Consider the following 19,309-nt stretch of genomic DNA (forward strand, 5'->3'; position numbering starts at 1 on the left):
GTAGAAATAAATAAAAAGATCTGAGTATCTAAACTACAGTCCTGACTTCAAGTATGTGGACAGTTACATTTTTGTTTGTTTATGTCCACATATTCAATTTCAAATAAGATAATGGATAGATAGGCTACATTGAAGGGTTAAGTCTCATCTTTGATTTGTAGGTTTGCAGATGGAGCTCTGTGGCACAGAAAAACTTCCATATTGTGGGGCATTAATATGTGGTGTCTAAAGTTAAGGAGTTCAAAAATGAATGGACTCATACACATGAAATCAAACTTCTCTTTTGTAATCTTTTGCAATGACAGCCTGAAGTGTCAGAGGCACAGACATCAGCTGATGCCTTATCTTCCCCGGTGATGTTCTTCAAAACTTCAGTAGAGCCTGGCTCGTCCTTGTTGTGAGGATTCTGTCTTCAGAAGATTATGTAAGTAATTAAAAACCTTCTTTGATAACATAGTGATAATTTCTTGTTGGAGTGTCTTAAAATCACATTTTTGTCATTAATTATGGCTGATATGAAGCAAAGAAATATTAGAACCTCTCAGTTACGCTTTGTGATAAAATTTTGTAATGCAATTTTAATCTTAAGGATTTTGATTTTATGGATCTTTTATTCAGAGACGGGAGAGGGATTTGTTTCCTTATTTTACATTTTATTAGACCATAATCTAGATAACCTAGAATTAGACCTCTCTTATTGGAAACATTTTTGACCTAGGTTTTCTAAAAATGTCATCATTATTGTTGTGACATAACATTCAGTGAAAAACGCACTAGTCATTGCTTATTTTCTCTAAACCTTACACATATAGATTTACTTTTCTCTGTCAATGATTTCTAAGTACAAACCCTTTTTATATTTTAACCAGACTCTTTAGGTTGAGGTTTATGCGCTGCATATTTTTACAGTCTATGGCTGCAAGTGACCTGTGTTGTTGCTCTAAGTTGTAATCACTGTTGTCTGGGTAACAGCTGCTAATGAGTTGTGGTGTATTCGCAGTGTGATTTGTTCCACTTGTATATGCAAAGTAGCCTACTAAATCATGGGCTAAACAGGTTAACTTAACACACAGAGAGAAACTGCAGTGTGTAACATCAAGTGCAGTCGAATAACCGCTGTTACTCATAAAAAAGGGGGCAATGAGGAAGGCCAGTTACATTTGTCAACATGTATCGATTGCATCTGGTATATCAGTAACTTCTTATAATCTGTAGTAAACAAACAAGAAGGGACTGGCTGCCTGGACGAAGGTGGGATGGCAGTGGTAGTGTCATAGTGTTTCTGAGTGTGGTTTATGTGAGTGAGTTTTTTTTAGCTGTATTGGAGTTTCCTGACTAGTGAAATTGAATTGTCATTTTTAACAATAACTGCAGTTTTTTTTTATTAGTAAAGTCATACACAGTTTATCCCTGAAAGAAGTCATTGGACATTTATTGGGCTGGATCTCATTTTCATCCATTTACTCTTCAGACCCTGACATACAGGTGAGCATCGTGTCTCTAATATATTTTTGAAAACATTACAGTAGAATTTGGTTTTGTTCTGTTCAATACTGTTCTGAATCATATTGTTCAAGCGAGATGTTCTTGAGCCACATTTTGTTGGACAGAAAACAAGACACTGCTGTCCAGACTGGTTATGGGCCTAAACAAATAGTAATGACTTGCTTGATTGAATTTAAGCTATTGACAGGAACATAATGAGCCTTTCCTTGTCTGTGTAGGTGGCATTATTTAGTCAGTACATTACCCCCTCCTTTGCGAGTAACAGATCACCCTGTCTATTGAGTTATGTCACAATCACTGCAGACATTGTTTTCTCTTGTGTCCTTATTACATTTAATATCAGTTTCTGTTTATTTATTTCCCCAACAAACGGAGTAACCTTTGTTGTCCTCATGGATCATTCTCTAACATTGGTGTCCTTTTTTAATACCTTCTGCTCACTCTTACCTGGCTGTGTGCACGATTTGACCACTGCAAAATGGAGGAAAAAAAACTGTGCAGTGCAAATCCCCGCTTAACCCGCTTTGTGCTTCACACTCAGAACCTTGACCACTGATGCATACCTTATGTTGCCTTTGTGCGAGATGGGGAAATACATTTGTGAGAGAAATAGAAAAAAGGAGCAAAAATTATTTGATTGGGACAGAGGAAAAAGGCATGAAGGAGGGTGCTGTCGTGTCGAGGGGCTAAAAGGATCGTGCTGAGATGGCTGATTGCTCTCTGGAGGCGCTGGTGGGAGGGAAGTTGGGAAGAGGATTCAGACAGATGGGACAGGGTGGATGTTTTCAGACATGTAGTCCCTTATGAGTGTGGCTGCACTGTGTCTTTTGTTTAAAAAAATGTGTGTGTTGCTATGACAAATGGAATTCCAAACCCACTGACTCACACTTAAACTAAGTGGATGGCATTCATCCCTGTATTTATTCTGAATAAACATTAATTAACATTTATTTTTTTTAATATAGCCAACATTTATTTTTTTTAATATACTGTAGCCATCTGAGTGTACTGCTGTAGTATATAGTGTTAATTTTTGTGCACATTACTATAGAACCAAAATATTCATGTGTATAATGTTTATTGCTTTGATTGAAAAGTCAGTCAAACACAATGTAACCTTAGATATGACTCAGTCTATACAGCTGTGTCAGTCTGAGAAATTACAGTTTAACGTACACAATTTTCAAAGTGATACTATAGACATTAATAATTTACTGAATGTCCCTTGTGCACAAAAATAGGTGCTCTGCAGTGTGTGAATGTGTGTGTGTCTGAGAGCAGGGTGGTTCAGGCAGATGTGTTTTAGCTAATAGAGTCTGAGAGCAGCTGGGCAGGGCAGGGCTAATAGACCAAATGACATCATCCAAAGAGAGAGAGAGAGAGAGACTGGGAGCGTAAGAGCGAGCTTGCCTAAGGCAGTGAAAGGAGGCAGGCCAGCTCAGATAGAGAGGAGAGCGGCATGCGAGTGGGACAGTGTGTGCGCGTGAATGGGAGAGGACCAGACAGCGTTCAGTTGCCTTTACAAGGATATAGGACCCCGCCTGGAAGATTTTGCATCTAGTTTTCCCTCCTTCTTCCATCACACCTCCCCCCTACCCTCCCCTTCCCCTTTTCCCCTTTCCCCCCTTCATCCTGTGGCAGTTATCCCCCCTCTCAGGTCCTGCTTCAGGCGGCTCCTCCGGGCATGCTCCTTAAGCCAAAGTATGGCCGCTTTCGCAACGAGTCTGTGACCTCCTCCGACGACCTGATGCAGAGCTTAGCCATGAGCGGCAAAGTTGTGGCCACGCCGGTAGTCCCTTCCTCCACCCCGAGTCTTCCTCTGCCTCCCCTGCCTCCTCTGGATCCCAGTACCAGGACCTCCTCCTCTGCCGGGGCTGCAGCCCTGGCTGACTCCCCTTGCCTGGATGGGGAACAGGATGCCACCACGACCTTCTGCATGCTCATCCCTAAGATGCCCCAGTGGAAGTTCTCCAACTCCCTGCTCAGCCGGAGCCCGTCCAACTCCAGCTCCAGCTCCAGCTCCAGCAAGGACTCGGGCAAGGCAGCAGCAGCTCCTTCCCAGGCCTCTGGGTCGCCGTCTTCAACGTCACACAGGCCCAGTGGGACCTCAGCCAGTGGCCCAGTGGCCAGTCTTGCAGCAGTGCTCAACTCCTGTGACCCTGTGTGTGTCACCCCCTGTTCCCTACAGGCCATCCGGGGGCAGAGAGCGGTCTCAGCAGCAAACTCTTCTAGTCCAGGGGGGCACGGATTTGGGGCCGCAGAGGTCATGGCGAGCCCTGGTGTTTCCAGCAGCTCCAGGTCAGGACTGAACCGCAGGACAAGGGTGGAGGGCATGTGGCTGGGAGGAGAAGACTTCAACCAGAAGGGCAGCTTCATCCACAAACCCTCCCAGGGCTGGCTGCACCCTGACAAGAAGATAGCAGGACCAGGAGCCTCTTACATTGTTAGGGTGAGTCAGTGGCCAGCTTTTATTTTTCAAATGTATGTTATATTTCAATTGCAAAGGAATTTAAGCATCCACTTCATTCAGAATTGTGTTGTTTTGTAGCTATTTAAAAGAAAGAAACTGAAGAACTTTTATCATCATTTTATAAACAAGTGCCTTCTCACAGGCACCAGTGAATGCCAGATATTGATGACCCTCATTTAGGTTTCTATGTTTGGGAGGGAAACAAAAGGACACCACAGTGCCAGGCAGTTTGTTATGCAGCTCATGTGGCAAGGGCTGGGGAATACATAATTTAATCCAGATAGATAGCCCGGTGTGGCTGGTAGGAGACTGCGTCAGGAAGATAATACACAGGCAGCACAGTGGGGGAAAAAAGATAAACCACAAATTATGCGTTATGTGTCCGCTGCACTGTTTGCCATAGGTTGTATACAGCAAACACTACCTCAAACAATATCCATCTGTTTAGTACATGTAACCTGTGTCTGCTGGTAAGCTCCCACCTTAAGCTTGTGGGAGTGGTGCTCTTTGTGTGGCTTTGTGATTGTTTACATTCATTTCGTGTGTGCAATGAATGAGATATTATCCTAAAATTTGATTTACAACCTCTCAGCAGAGTCAACCCTGCATAGTTGGCATGATTACAGTCAGTTTGAGTAAAGCTTGTATATATTACACTAACTCTCTGTGTTTTGAATAAGATCGGTCTACATAAAGAAATGAATGGTGAGTTAGTTTATCCCAACCCAAATAGATAACGCTGTGTTATTAGGAGACATCTTCATGTGTGTGTGCTTGTGATTTGTGTTTACAAAGGGGTTACCATCCCAAGCAGACTGCTTGACGTCAATGTCAATAATCTCCCCTCAGCGATCCCCCTCACTCCAGTTCCTCTCCGCCCACCCCCACCTCCAACTCTCTCCCACCCCCACCCACCCAAACTAATGACATGCTCTTGATTAGCGCAGTCTGGGGCCCGAGCACGCTTTCTAATGGCATTATACAGGCACCATTCATTCCTATATTCAATTACATTTAATCACAGTCATCTGCATCATGTGATGTGGAAGAGGACGGTCAGTTCGGTTTGGGAGGGGTCCAATGATGAGCGTGTATGAGCTCTCATCACCACACAGAGCTTTCCTCGATTCATAACAAGTGCTCCGCTCATAGGTGATTGATACGTCAGTTAATTATCAGACTAATCTTTCAACAGCTTGTTGTTGTCATCCCTGAATGTGCACTGCAGTTGTTTTAGGTGGCTAATGTTGAGAAGCATTTTCACCACAACCACAGTGGTGCTATATGTGCAATCCAGTGGTAAGTCTATGCAGGGAGGAGTAGTTGCTGCATATATTAGTGTCAAAGTGACAGTAGATTTCTGCTGTGCTGTGCCATTTTTAATCAGCATAGCTACCATAGCGCCAGTTCTCTCTCTCCCTCTATTTCTGTCCTCTCGCTCTCTCTCACTCTTTCACATACTCGCACTCATCCACATCCACATCCACATCCACATCCACATCCACATCCACATCCACATCCACACACACACACACACTGCTGGGAAAGACACAAATATGATTCTTAGTATTGGTTTCCTCTTTACACTTTGTCTCTGTCCTCACGGTCATGTCAGGCTCTGTGCCTGGCCGGCATCTGCCATCTCTGACAGCCAGGACACTGCAGCAACCATCAAACAAAGAACTGCAGCTGCCAAAGAGCTATATTAAAACCAGACTGCTGTCCTTTTATTCAGCTCCCTTACAACCTGGTGCACTTTATTTCCACATCAAATTATAAATATCTGTAATCTGTAACATGATTTTCACTACGGATGCAGGTGCCAAAACAGGATTTGTACTGAAGTTTAAATACGTACATACAGTATATGTGTTTACCTGCCCACTCTCTGCTCATTGTACTATTGTTGTATTATTGTACTATAATGTTACATATTATATGTTTCTTATTTTGGCTTTGGCTTCATGGTTGAATGGAAGGTATTTAAAAATGAAATTAGACCGGGACATACTCTACACTAGCAAACGTACTGTATGAACTGATGCTAATTTATCACAAAGTAGGCAGGCATGATGCAAGAAGGTTTGAGAGAGTTTGAGATGCCAGTGTTATTAGATTTATTATGCATGCTTCTTGGAAAGCCAGAGTTTGGATAGTCCAAAAAGGATAAAAGTGCAGATAGCGAGATGGAGGAGGGGATGCATTGCATCAGCAGATGGGTGAGTGACAATGAAGGCATTGGCAGAGAGCGGGAAAGAAAAAAGAGAGAGACAATTTTCTTGATGGAAGACATCCCCTGTCTCCAAATCTGGTTAGAAAGCTCATTAAGCTCTCAGGCTCAAAGGTTGCTCTCTCTCTCTCTCTCTCTCTCTCTCTGGTCTGTGTGTGTGTGTTTGTTTGTGTGTCTGTCATGTGGTCTGTCTGCTCAGTAATAACCCAGGAAAATACAGTAAACACAACACTGATTGAGCCAACACACTGTATGGTGGACAGTATGTGAGTTGTACGTAGCACTAGTTATTAGGCTATGCATTATGTTAAGCTATAATTACACATTTTGTATGATATTTTTTATGTATTTATCATTGATACATAGGTATAAACAACTGACAGTAGACATGCCACGATAGACATTTTTGCATTAATGTATAAAGATTTACATTTACTGATTGCAATTAAACCATTTTACAAACATAAATGTTAACTTACAGATTTCCCACACCATTAAATCTGACCATTTATACACCCATCTCAAAGATCTGCAAAGCATCCCTAATGTGCAATGATTGTTTGCAGTACACACTCACACCCTTAGCATCCCCCAGAGGACCCAAGGAGCTACAGCTTGTCCATGATTTGGAGCTCTTAGTGCTGCTAATCTAGTCAAGGTGCCATTAGCACCTCAACCTGGCTGCCATTAGGAAGCAGCTCAGCTGGCTGCTACTCACTGCATCACACTTTAATGGCCTTTAATGTTGGTTAGAGCCAGATTATTATGTTGTTGTCATGTTTGCCAACAGAAGATTTGCATTACTTCTGAAAAACAGGTTTAAAAGGTTTTGTGGTGGACACTGGAAACAGAATTATGCATTCAATCCAGAACAAGATCCATTTGCAGACATATCTGAAAACTCATTGTAACTATTTTTTATTTCTAACACTTGTTATTTTTCTTTGCAGTATATGGGCTGCATTGAAGTATTGAAGTCAATGCGCTCACTGGACTTCAACACACGAACTCAGGTGACGAGGTAAGCTGGTAACCGCCTATACTGGTGGTGATGACTCAGGAGAATTTGATCCAAGATGTATAGGATTAACCAAAGCACCAGCCACTATGCTATCAAATTGCTGTCAGCGGTCTGTCAATGCTGGGCACTTACAGATTGAGTGCCTCTTTTAATTTGTCACTTTGACTTGAATGATTCTTAAGTACGAGGCTGTTGCTGTAACAAGTAAAATAAAAAGTCTCACTTCCAGCTTTGATATTAAACTGTTACTTTTTGGTAATGTTGAACTTCATTTTTTAAGTGACAAAAGCAGGTTGTTGTACCATATCTAACACCAATGCAAAATTTAAGAAAACCAACACCAACTAAAGTCATATAAGATTCTCCATGATAGCAGCATTGCAGTGTTGTGTGTCCCTGTTAAAAGAGAAACACAACTACTGTGCATATATACTTATATACGTATGTATAAAACTATACCTCAGGGTCTTAATAATATGTCTGTGTCTTTGTGTTTTTATACCCAACACGTGATGTTATTTTTATAAAAACAGCTTTTTGCAATCCTCAACCACCCTCCTCTCTCTCCTCCACCATTGATCGGTAGTAATCGGAGCCCACCATGCTTCCAAGGCTTAAGTGCAGGGGGGAGGAGGTGGCAGAGATGGAGTGATAGGGAGAGAGAGAGAAAGAGAGAGAGAGAGAGAGAGAGAGAGATCTATTATTGATGATGTTCGCTAATGACTGTGGAAAGCTGCAGTGGTCCCCATGAACGCACCCTGCTGGATAATGTCTGCGGCTGTAACTTCTTGAGGAAAGGGAGGCGGCTGTTCAAAACAAAACATTAGCGAAAGGGAGGGACCGTAGGAAGCACAAGCTGTGTGCGTCAGGTTTTGTTGTTGTTGTGTGACTAAACTGCATGACATCATTTTAATCATGATTGTTTTCATGCATTGATAATGAATCTGTTCCGTGTTTGTGTCCTTGTGGTTGTTGACTTTTTGGTTTACCTTCAGTCAAGTGCTCTATGACCTTTGTTAGTGACTCGTATTTGCTTTAAAATGGAAATCCAAATTCTCCAGTGGCTTGTTGTGTCTCTGATTTCTTGGGTAACATGTTATGGTTATGTCCTTAATGCTTTTTAGTCTATGAAGTGTAGGGAACTTATTGTTACTTCAGATTCAACTGAGCATTTGAAAGTCAGAGTCTGTATTTTCCAACAAGAGCTGATCGTACATAACTTAACTGTGTCCTGGAAAACTAGTGCAAATCATTCAGTGGTTGTCAGACTTTAAACAACGCACTTCAGCTCCAGGATGTGAAAAGGGTGCATTCTCCCAAAAGCACATTGTGTGTCATGGTGTTAACAGCAACACCAGTGATAATGATCCTTGGCATTTTATTGCAGGGAAGATACCGAGGCTGCAGACAAAAACAACAACAACATCAGCCCATCTCTCCCTCTCTCTCTCTCCCTCCTCCTCCTTCTCCTCCCCCCTCTGCCCTCTCATCAGCATGAGTCATTCGAACATTGTGGTGTTTGTCAAAAATCCCTGAGAAGACCTTTACTCGAGATGGGGCCCGGGACGCTGCTTTTTAAATATTTACGAGCCACTTGATAGGGGCAGCTGACTTCTTGACTGCTGTCCCCGCTGTCCCCTGGCAGAGAGAGTGTGTGCGCTCCAGCCTCTAATCCACATTATGGCTCACTCCCGCCCACAAGGGACAGAAGCTTTAAATGCCCATTAGACGGCCGTTCCCAGGAGTTACAGCAGCCTCACTGCAAAGTTGTTATAAATCTGCAAAAAGAATTGCACTGTGGAAAATAAATGAGAATAAAGATACTGTAACGAAAAACAATACACACCCACTTTATTCAGATTATACTGATTCTTCTCTAAATAAGAGGGTTTATGAGTTTGATTATCATTCACTGATGCTGATTGTTGTTTTTCTAAGATCCTTATAAATCAACGGTAAAAGGTAGTCTAGTGAATTGTGAGCAGCCCTACTTGAAACCTTTTTTTGACCCTTGAACTGTGACGGGTCTGTGACCTATGACTTTAGCCTCAAGGGAGGGAACACAAAGCTTCTGTTCATGTTTAACCTCAGGGTTTTACCAACATCGTGACGCAGCAAATCTGTGCAGCCCTGAACACGAGCTGAACATTTAAAATGTTTCATAGAATCAATACTCATAGAACAATCCAGCATCCATACTGTATTTGGGTGCACAACATGCATCATAAATCTACATGATGTGGAGATCATAAACATGTCTGAATGGTAGCCAGCGTTTCCCATCGTGTTTTGACTTTTGACCTTTCTTCATTTCGTTAATTAGGGAAGCCATCAACAGGCTCTGTGAAGCTGTGCCAGGAGGAAAGGGGCCTTGGAGGAAGAAGGTTAATAGAAAACGTTTAATCCTACTGTGCATGCCTTATTTGCTGTTTGCAAAGATTTGCCGCTACAGTATTCTTGCTTATACTTAAAATGTAGCTGCTGCAGAGCTACTACATGTGTGGTGTTTGCCATGCAGGGGAGAGTGTATGTGACAGTCACTCTGGTTCACATGACAGGTTGTGTGATGCTTTCTGAATCACTGAATATGACAAAACAAACTTGTAACCACTGTTTAAAATGTGTGATGATGATTTTCACTGTATCCATTCCTTTCCAATGCAGGCCCCGAACAAAGCTCTCCAGTCCATTATGGGGAAGAGTAACCTGCGATTTGCAGGCATGAGTATCGCAGTCAATATTTCAATTGACGGACTTGGTCTACTCATCCCTACCACACGACAGGTTAGAGGATACAATAACACAACAAATATATTCACTTTTATTTCCTTACATATCCACATCTGATATTCTGTTAGTAAGGATCCTCTGTGACCTTAAACTACTTTAACCTTTGTATTCCTTCGATTTTTCACAAGGATATCCTTATGAAAAATTGAAGGAATACAAAGTATTTCGTATTTAGTCAATGCCTGAGATTCATGAGCAAATGAAGTAAGTAATTTGCACTTGAGAGTAAAATGTTGAGGTAAATATAGAATTCATCAAATCATGACAAATGTTTCGTTAGTTGCCATCTGCTTCACTTTGTCAAACCCTTGACCTTAACATCATTAGATTTTGGCCTCTCGTGTCTCCTTGTCCATTTATGTTGTTATATATATCCACATAAATCAATTTAAAAAAAAGAAGAAAGAAAAAAAATTGGTTGGCAAGCCTTTGCCTCTGATTTATCTACTTGTCTCTTTCAGGTGATAGCGCATCATCCCATGCAGTCCATCTCATTTGCCTCTGGGGGAGACACAGTGAGTGCAGCATTTTACTCCCAGCTCTCCTTCATGATGTTGTTACTGCAATGGACAGATTGGCAGACAGCACGTACTGTATCTCACTGGCTTGTATTTTGCTGTTTTCCAATCTCATGATCCAAGAATCAATGAAGGCTTCTAATTAATCAGGACTGATTTAATTTTCCCTCTTGTTTGTTGCAGGATACGCCTGATTATGTGGCGTATGTGGCCAAAGACCCAGTGAATCAAAGAGGTGTGTCCTGAAAAACTTCTTTTTCACTCAGAAACAAAATAGTTAATCCATTAAGTCATTCTGGATATGAGAGCAGACCTTACCGTACTGTAACTGCAGTTCTTGTTTTATTATAAATTGATAATAATTTTGAGCAAGATAACATCCCCATTTAGATATTTAAAAAAAAAGGCTATATCTACGTACAAAGGGTTAACATGGTGGCATTAATCTGAAGTCATGCTTTTCTCCCTGTATGTGGCAACTGGGGAAAAAAAATTCTTCTCTTTTTTTCAGCCTGTCATATCCTGGAGTGCGCTGATGGTTTGGCCCAGAGTGTCATCAGCACCATTGGCCAGGCCTTCGAGCTGCAGTTCAAACAGTATCTACACAGTCCTCCCAAAACTATGGCATCTGTGGAGAGGTAACACAGTCCTCCTGCCAGTCATAACCTTTTAGAAAAAAATAAAACTCTCAGCTCTTTCAAATCGGTGTTGGTCTACGGAGTTGTGACATGCTATCAAAGGCTCTCACAGTCCAAAGTCACACACACTGGGCTGATTGACAACTCTAAATTGCCTGTAGGTTTGAATGTGAGTGTGTGAGGATGTTTGTCTCTATATGTCAGTGCTGTGATGGACTTGTGACTTATTGAGGATGTACCCTGCCCTCCCAGCTATGTGATGTGGCTCTAACCCCCTAAAAGCAGTAAATGGGTATCTCGCCTATTTACAGTAACTAGAGCCAAGTTGCTAAGAAACATCTGGAAAAACTTCCACAAGTAAACACAAGTATATAAATATATAATATTTATATAACATTTAACATTTTACTATACAAGCCCAGTATTGACTGTAATATAATATAAAGAAAGTAAAAAACAGTAACATCCTGCATAAAGAAATCTTAGTTGCAATTTTCAGCACAATAACCTGATCTACTGTAGAACTCTTGGATTCCTTTGCGATTTATTTCAGAGAGACACGATAGTTTGTTCTTGTGTTACCTCAAAAATCCATCTTTTCATATTGATCCTCACAGATCTTCTCACCCTGTGACCAAACCTCAGGTGTTGCAGTGATGCCACTGTCGCTCTTTCTGTTCTGGTCTCATGTGAACATCAGCAGCATCTCTAGTGATCTATATAAAACTCTAGCTGATTTATATGGATTACTTTCGGATGTGGAGATGTCATCTGATCTGAGCTGGTTGATATGAGAAGCCGGATTTCCTTATTGTTGTCTTTACTTATTAACATCAAGAAGTAACACAGAAGTAAAACAATAGGTCAACATCGTTATTGTAGTAGTTTAGTACTAATAATACTGTTATTATGCCCATGTATAGTGTAATAGAAAACATGACATATGTTACATACTTACTTTCACTTCCGGGTATGTTTCTCTTCAGGTCTGTCAGGCCAGAGGAGCCACTGTGGGGGGAGGATGAGGACTTCTCTGAGCATGACTACTACAACAGTATCCCAGGGAAGGAGCCACCTGTTGGGGGTATCGTGGATTCCAGGCTCAGGCCCAGTGCAGCCCTCCTGGGTCACATCCACACCCAGCCACAGAGCAAGACAGCAGCACAGGTGAGTGGATGGATCAGGTTCTGGATTCTGGTATGGTAGCCGTAACTGTGCAATACAGCAGTGGTGGATTATCATGAACTACACAGTTTAAGGTACTTCTTAATTCTTCCACTACACTACATTTCCAGGTAAAATATTATACATGCCACCAACTTTTATTGGATTTTTATTAATTTATTATCATTCTCTCATTACATAACATATAATATTGTAATACACACTACTTTTGTCAGTGATACACAAAACAGTAAAGTACTGTAAGATTTTAAGATGAGTAAAGGGCAATAACAAGAATATCAATATCAATAATATGAATATCAATTTTCAAGGCGTATCTTATTTAGTCCACACTATTCTAAGTCTGAGTTTTTCCACGAGGGCAGCCAAGAATCATACAGTAGGTAACACAAAATTCCCAAATTCGCAAATTCCCAATCTTATGTTATTACAGATATGTTATTACAGATGTATTTAAAGCAACATCTGGTCTTTTTCCAAACTATGAAAGACAGATCTCCTTAACAATTTTGTGACAATTGTGTTTTGCCTCTCCTTCCCTGCATTGTTTTACCAGGGGTTAGGTAGCAGGAGCAAGAAAATATATTCCATAACCATCTTCCTGATATGCCTGCACCATAATTGCTAAAGGCAGATATGATTACATTTAGAGCCTCAGCTCCTGTGTTGCTCACCGGGTGAGAGAAGTCATGTCTCTCTCTCTGCTGCTTGTTCAAAACATGGTGACATGCTATAGCTAATGTTTCAAATAGAGTGCTTCAAAACAACATTAGGTGGGGACAACAAGATGAGACAGTTGTCCATAAAGAGACATAAATGTACTTGGGATGTGTGTATGTGTGTTTGCAGATGAGCTCACCAGCCAGGAGAGAGCAAACATCTTATCCCCCTGGTCAGTTGTGTTATGAGCTTCACTGGGACACTGAGACTTGCAGCAGCTCAGGTGAGACACCATGTGGCCAGGAGCAGGTATAACAGCAAGACGCAAAAAAAAAAAAAAAAAAAAGCTTTTATTCTTTTATTTATGGACAACTGTCTTTTATTCTTTTACACCAGATTGTTATAAAGGGCATTGATCGCAATCTTTTATTTTTAAAATGCCATATTATATAATATTACCCTATTATAGCTAATATTAGACAAGATTAAAGGAGGGAATTCATTCAAATCAAATCTATATAAGATTTATTTTAATCTGATTGGGGGTGACAGTGTTCTTTATTCACTTGGTGATGTGACCCAGTGACCCTTAATAGAGAATAAGTTTAGGGATTGTTCATAGATATTTATGGACCTGTAATTAAATTGTCCCTCTACATAGAGGCTGTCCCTCAGCTCTCTCACTGATCATTTCCCTCTGCCCTTTGGCCTGAATGAAATTGACTTAGACTCTGGCACAGGTCCAGTGTTTGGACTCTTCTTAGAATCACCTGATTGTTGGAACTTTTAATCAGGATGACCTATAGGCTTTAACCCGTGGTTCAGGTTGTCTGTCAGCTTTGATAGTACAGCTCAGAGTGTCCTCAAGATTCTCTGAATTCCTCTTGAATTATAACAACAGTTAATCTTGTGATATGATTAATTAACTCTGTGGAGGACTGTATTGAGCATGGTGTTCTTTCCAGGAAACATGTAGTATTTGTTTCCAGGAATATCTGTAGTGCTTTTAGAACTGTCTGAGAAAGTCTTAGTAAACTAAAACACTGAAAGGCATGTGTGCTTTGCTGCAAGTTATTTGTATCGACCCTTTTCTGTTGATTTTGAAAACCATAATTACAATGAAACTATTCCTATTAGCTAGCCAGCCTGTAATATTACATTTTTTTATGATTACCAACATGTATATACACACACACAAAGAAAAAAACATTTCAAGCACTCATTTCTAATTGTCTACTCTAAATAATAATATTGTGAAAAGATATTTTTTATGGGCCAGTCTAGTGAAGAAGCACTCAGGAACCAATGGAAGAGAGAAAGGGAAATAATATGTAATTCAGGAGGCAAGATAGATTTAAACTATGAATTGTTGTGTTTCGTGGTGTACACTGTCCACTCGTCTAAAGCTGCCTTTTCATTAGTTGCTACACACAGTTGGTCAGAAATAATGACATTAATGATACACGTCAATGTCAGTACATTTTGCAACTTGTCTTAATTTACTGTGGAAATATTAGATAGATATAGATTGTGATGTCTACCAATAGAGGTGGACCAAAAAACAAGAAACAAATGATTTTTACACACACACACACACACACACACATGAATATTACTATACACACACACACACACTTCTACATGTTTCACCATAAGTCAGAAATGTACTAAACGCAGAGTCTGTCTCTCTCAGGTCTGACGTCAGATGGTTACCTGTGTGCTGATGGGCACCCACCCAACAGCAGAGACTATGAGGAGCATCAGTATGTCAACACTCAGAGTCTGGAAAACCTGGATTCACTGGCACAGGGGCCGAGTGGACACAGAGGAGGCAGGCCACCCGACAGTCCTAAGAAAGATCTCTTTGACATGAGTAAGTCCTGAGATTTAGAGTGACATGTTCTGGCAGCCATAGCGAGGATAATCTCACTTTGTTAAGTGTGGTGTAAATATACAGTATATACTATATAAATATAAATATAAATATAAATATATATATATATGAATATTTGATTTTTTCCTTTTTCTTTTTTCAATAACAAAATTACAGTAATAAGCTGACACATCATCAAATCAGGGGAAAAATTAAATGAACTCACAGTGACAGGAATAGAAAAGTGGAAAAAAAATAATAATAATTTTTAATAGACAAAATTTGGCAATTTGAAAGTGAAAGTTAAAAAGCCGTAGCATATATGGTTGATCTGTGTCATCATTATCACCCTTGCTGGGGCTTGAACCCACATCCTCTCCACGAACCAGCTCCTGACTCACTGAGCTAATTTTACCTACTTAATAATTTGTAATGAGGGGCGGTGTTTAGCTCAGTTGGTAGAGCACCCGCCCCATGTGTTGAGGCTATAGTCCTTACTGCAGGTGGCCCTGGTTCGAATCCCACGTCAAGCGGCCCTATCCTGCGTGTCACACACCCCCCCCCCCCCCCCCCCCCCCCGCCTCCCATTTCCTGTCTCTCTCTCTCAACTGTCTTGTCCATTAAAGGCGGAAAAGCCTGTAATGAGTTTAATTCGACAAAAGTTTCAGCAGTATTGGGGCGACATTTTGGTGAAGTTTCAAAACTGTAGCACGTACCGTTGGTTTGGTAGGAATTTTCAAAGTTTTTTAATTTAAACACTTATGTCCTTGGAGTTGAGTAAATCTGGCATTGGGTCAGACATTTCTGTGAAGTGTTTTTCACATGGGAAGTAGGATTTCCTCGGAAGAAGAAAGAAAGAAAGAAAGAAAGAAAGAAAGAAAGAAAGAAAGAAAGAAAGAAAGAAAGAAAGAAAGAAAGAAAGAAAGAAAGAAAGAAAGAAAGAAAGAAAGAACATTGAGGAAAACAATAGGGTCCTGGCAGCTGATGCTGCCTGGCCCCTAATGATGACAGTAATAAATAAATGAATGAATAAAGTACATTATACAATAATCAAAGATACTGAGAGAGACATGGGGTAGCATCACTTTTCATAATTCATACCAAGTCAAGATCACTGTTCTTGTAGGGCCCTTTGAAGATGCCCTGAAGCTCCACGAGGCCAGTGGTGGAGCTGTTGGTTCCAGTATGTCCCACGCAGCTGCTGGTGCTCAGGCTGGTGTCCGGATCCTGGAGGACCAGTGGCCCAGCCCTCCACGCCGCCGAGCCCCTGTGGCCCCAAATGAGGATCAGCTCCGCAGGGAGAACTGGTATCACAGTCGAATGAGCCGCCGAGATGCAGAGAAACTTCTGGTCCAAGACGGAGATTTCCTGGTCCGGGAGAGCACTACCAACCTGGGACAGTATGTGCTGACAGGCATGCACTGTGGCCTGCCCAAACACTTACTGCTAGTGGACCCTGAGGGAGTGGTAAGTCTAGTAGCATTATGGCAAATATGCTTTATAAAAGTGCCATCATAAGCTTTGTGGTCTACATGTGTACTTATACCAAATATCTCCGGCTTTCCTCTCTACACATGCAGGTCCGAACCAAAGACATGTTATTCGAGAGCATCAGCCACCTTATCGCATATCACCTGAAGAACGAGCTGCCTATTGTCGCAGCAGAGAGTGAGCTCCACCTTAAACAGGTGGTCAGGAGGAAACTGTGAGCCACCCTCCCCTGCATGGGACGGTAAGAACACAGGACAAAAACAAGGGATGATGAAAATTGTTTATAAAGATTATGATTGGAAATGCATAAGATCGGTAACGCAGAAAGATAACTAGCAGTATTCTAAATGGTAAGAAGTGAATGTGCTTTTTTATCAAAGCTGCATGTTTTCAAGACAACATAGTAGTTGTTCTTAACATTGTGGGGCATCAATTACAATTTAGTTCCGACAGATGGTAATGCACAACTAATTTCCTGTCAGACTGCGACTGTTTCATCTCCATCACCTAACTATGATTTCATTGACCTTAAGTCCGTACCTAAAGTTATGCTATCTTTCTCCACCTTACACCAGAGCAGAATTGCTGTGTCCATGCAGCTACAGGACTAAAAAACTGGAAAACAGTTATTCCTGATGGATATTCATCTAGAACAAAGGATTTGACTCTTTGTTCTTTCCATGAAGAACTCTACCAAGGAGAGTAGGGCACCTGACTTCTCCTTGTACTTTCTCCGCTTGTTGTCCTACCAGGATCCACCAAACTATCCCTCGTCTGTCGTGAATTCCTCAGCATGCAGCTATTAAGCTAACAAACCAACAAGAATCCACAGTTTGACTCAACCCTGAGCTGGAAAACTGTCAACCATTTAGACTGTTTGGAGGACGACCCCACTTCAGGAAGTCACATAAGGATTCGTTGCACAACGAAGAAATGTCCTACAATGCCTGTAATAGTCATGTGCTTCCAGCCACAGAACAAAACTGTCATGTGAAGATCCACTCACCATGAACATAACTGTCACTGGTTATTGGGTGCAGATATTTAAAAAAGGAAAAAACACAAAAGACATCAGGTTCCATATTTAGTAGGTAATTTCAGTGTAAATGAAATAAATGAAAGTAATGCAATTACAACAGACAGCTGAAGAAATATCTGTTTCATTGGACTGTAAAGAGTGTTGTTACATTGTTCACAGGGCTGCAGTAGCTGACTCTGAGATGGCACAATGGAAATGCACTGAACATGATTCAGTGCCGGATTTATAAAATAGCCACACAGTCCTCTGTCTTTTGTTTTTCCATAATAATCAAAGCAACAAATCTGAATTTTTAAAAAGTCATGCAGTCGTACGATATCTTAATGCAGACAGCCAACTGAACATAAAATGCATTGTGTTGAAAACTGTTTTAACACATTTACCACAAATATCAGTCATTTGCGTTGTGTTTGTAAGGGCTGCTAAAATTTGTTAACGACAAACTGTATGTGTTGTATAGTCCTATGGAAACCATTTGTCAGACTGTACTCTGAGGTCAAATGAATACTACATCCCATTGTTCACACACACACACACACACACACACACACACACACACACACTCAGTATATCCTTGCCTGTACGTCCCCAGCCCCTCCAACTTCAGTGCCTTAATAACTACAGAGACAGGCCTTTGTGTGAGAGTGTATATAATGTGCATTTATGCTCCTAATGCAAAAGACTAGTTTTCTTGCCATGCCAATGAATGACTGAACAACCTTCAGGATGATTAAGCTCTTATACTTGTGAACAGTAACCTAAGCTGCTCTTGTTTTGGGGTGAATAATGTTTAATATTGTCTAATTGTGGTCCTAATTGTCTTCGTCTTTATGTGTACCCCCTAGAACGTTCCCCTGGATTAATCTTTTTGTTTTGTCTTCTTTGAAGCAAGCCATAGATGCTCAACAGTGATATTAAAGACAGGGGATTTAGACTTGAAATTAAATCCTTAATTTGTCCCGGCTCAGGGAAATACATCAGTTTATTGCTTGTCCTTATCCCATGTGTGTCTGTAGTACATCTCAATGACTTGCTTATCTTTTTTCTGTTCTTTGGCTACGCTGACAGCAAATCTTTTACCCTATTTTTTGCCAATCTAGTACTTTTAAATGTTACAAGAGGCAGGTCTTTTCTTTTTTCTTATTTTGCATTTATCTTTGTCATTTGCAGCATATCTTTAATCAAATCCTCCGCTGTTCTTAGCGACATCCTCATGAATGCACATAGACATGAGATGAGCAACACGGTTTATGGTGAGGTTCAAATAATGTCTGTCAGTTTTTCTCCAATCTCTCCCCCTTTGCGTTCTCAGGAATTTCTTGAATATTTCCTTCTTTGATTAACCTTATTGGCTTTTTGTCAAAAAATTTAATTGAAGAGTTAATTAAAGATAAATGGTAGAAATGTGTGTGGTATCTTGTTTGTGAATCTTTGTATCTTCTAGCTAATGCAGCAGCTGTATAGTGAACCCAGCTGTCCCACTTCCCATGCACACATGCCATAGCCAAATTGAGACCTCAAATTTCCCTCATCCAATAATAGATGAGAGGCGCAGTGTGAAAGCTGTGGCTTTCAAAAGCTATTTTGTGCTCAACCAACAGTATTTGCGCATGCAATGAATTAAAAAGAATGAGAACAACAGGAGAACACTTTCATTTGTTTTTCTTTTTATTATATCAATGTAATATAAAATCATTCAGCTTGTCACACAATCAGTGTACCCGATTCTATCTTCTAAACAAACACTCTGCATCCACATTAACTTTCTGCCACCACAAACCCCTGACATGTAATGAAGGCACTCCACAGCTCTGTTTTTTTCACTGCTTGGTCATCAGTTAGTCCTTAAGGCTGTTGTTTAGATTACTGTATTGTATGCATGCAGCTA

General features: G+C 40.8%; 1 protein-coding gene across 4 annotated transcripts; it reads left to right on the forward strand.

Moving 5' to 3' along the window:
• Nucleotides 1-336: 336 nt before the first annotated feature.
• shc2 (SHC (Src homology 2 domain containing) transforming protein 2) lies at nt 337-18,829 on the forward strand. Of its 4 annotated transcripts, none has more exons than XM_083969755.1 (14): nt 337-424; nt 3,695-3,955; nt 7,157-7,227; nt 9,551-9,611; nt 9,892-10,011; nt 10,479-10,532; nt 10,719-10,770; nt 11,047-11,173; nt 12,160-12,340; nt 13,208-13,301; nt 14,712-14,891; nt 16,018-16,358; nt 16,472-16,623; nt 16,958-18,829. In XM_083969755.1, exons 2-13 carry the CDS (start codon nt 3,773-3,775, stop codon nt 16,598-16,600), a joined length of 1,593 nt encoding a protein of 530 aa, XP_083825881.1. In that variant the 5' UTR covers nt 337-424; nt 3,695-3,772; the 3' UTR covers nt 16,601-16,623; nt 16,958-18,829. The 4 variants fall into 4 exon arrangements, with proteins under 4 accessions (XP_083825881.1, XP_083825878.1, XP_083825879.1 ...); XM_083969754.1 differs by lacking the exon at nt 337-424 and adding an exon at nt 444-1,485; XM_083969752.1 differs by lacking the exon at nt 337-424 and having other exon boundaries at nt 442-3,955.
• Nucleotides 18,830-19,309: the final 480 nt, after the last annotated feature.

Source organism: Trachurus trachurus (assembly GCF_905171665.1).
Source record: "Trachurus trachurus genome assembly, chromosome: 4".
In the NCBI taxonomy this organism is placed as follows: domain Eukaryota; kingdom Metazoa; phylum Chordata; class Actinopteri; order Carangiformes; family Carangidae; genus Trachurus; species Trachurus trachurus.

What these genes read in the sequence shown, in the direction of transcription:
- shc2 (XM_083969752.1), top strand. Translation starts at nt 3,191, where the DNA reads ATGCTCCTTAAGCCAAAGTATGGCCGCTTTCGCAACGAGTCTGTGACC. An exon ending in GAGCCTCTTACATTGTTAGG is followed by an intron (nt 3,956 to 7,156) that starts GTGAGTCAGTGG and finishes TTTTCTTTGCAG; the next exon opens with TATATGGGCTGCATTGAAGT. An exon ending in TTGCCTCTGGGGGAGACACA is followed by an intron (nt 10,533 to 10,718) that starts GTGAGTGCAGCA and finishes TGTTTGTTGCAG; the next exon opens with GATACGCCTGATTATGTGGC.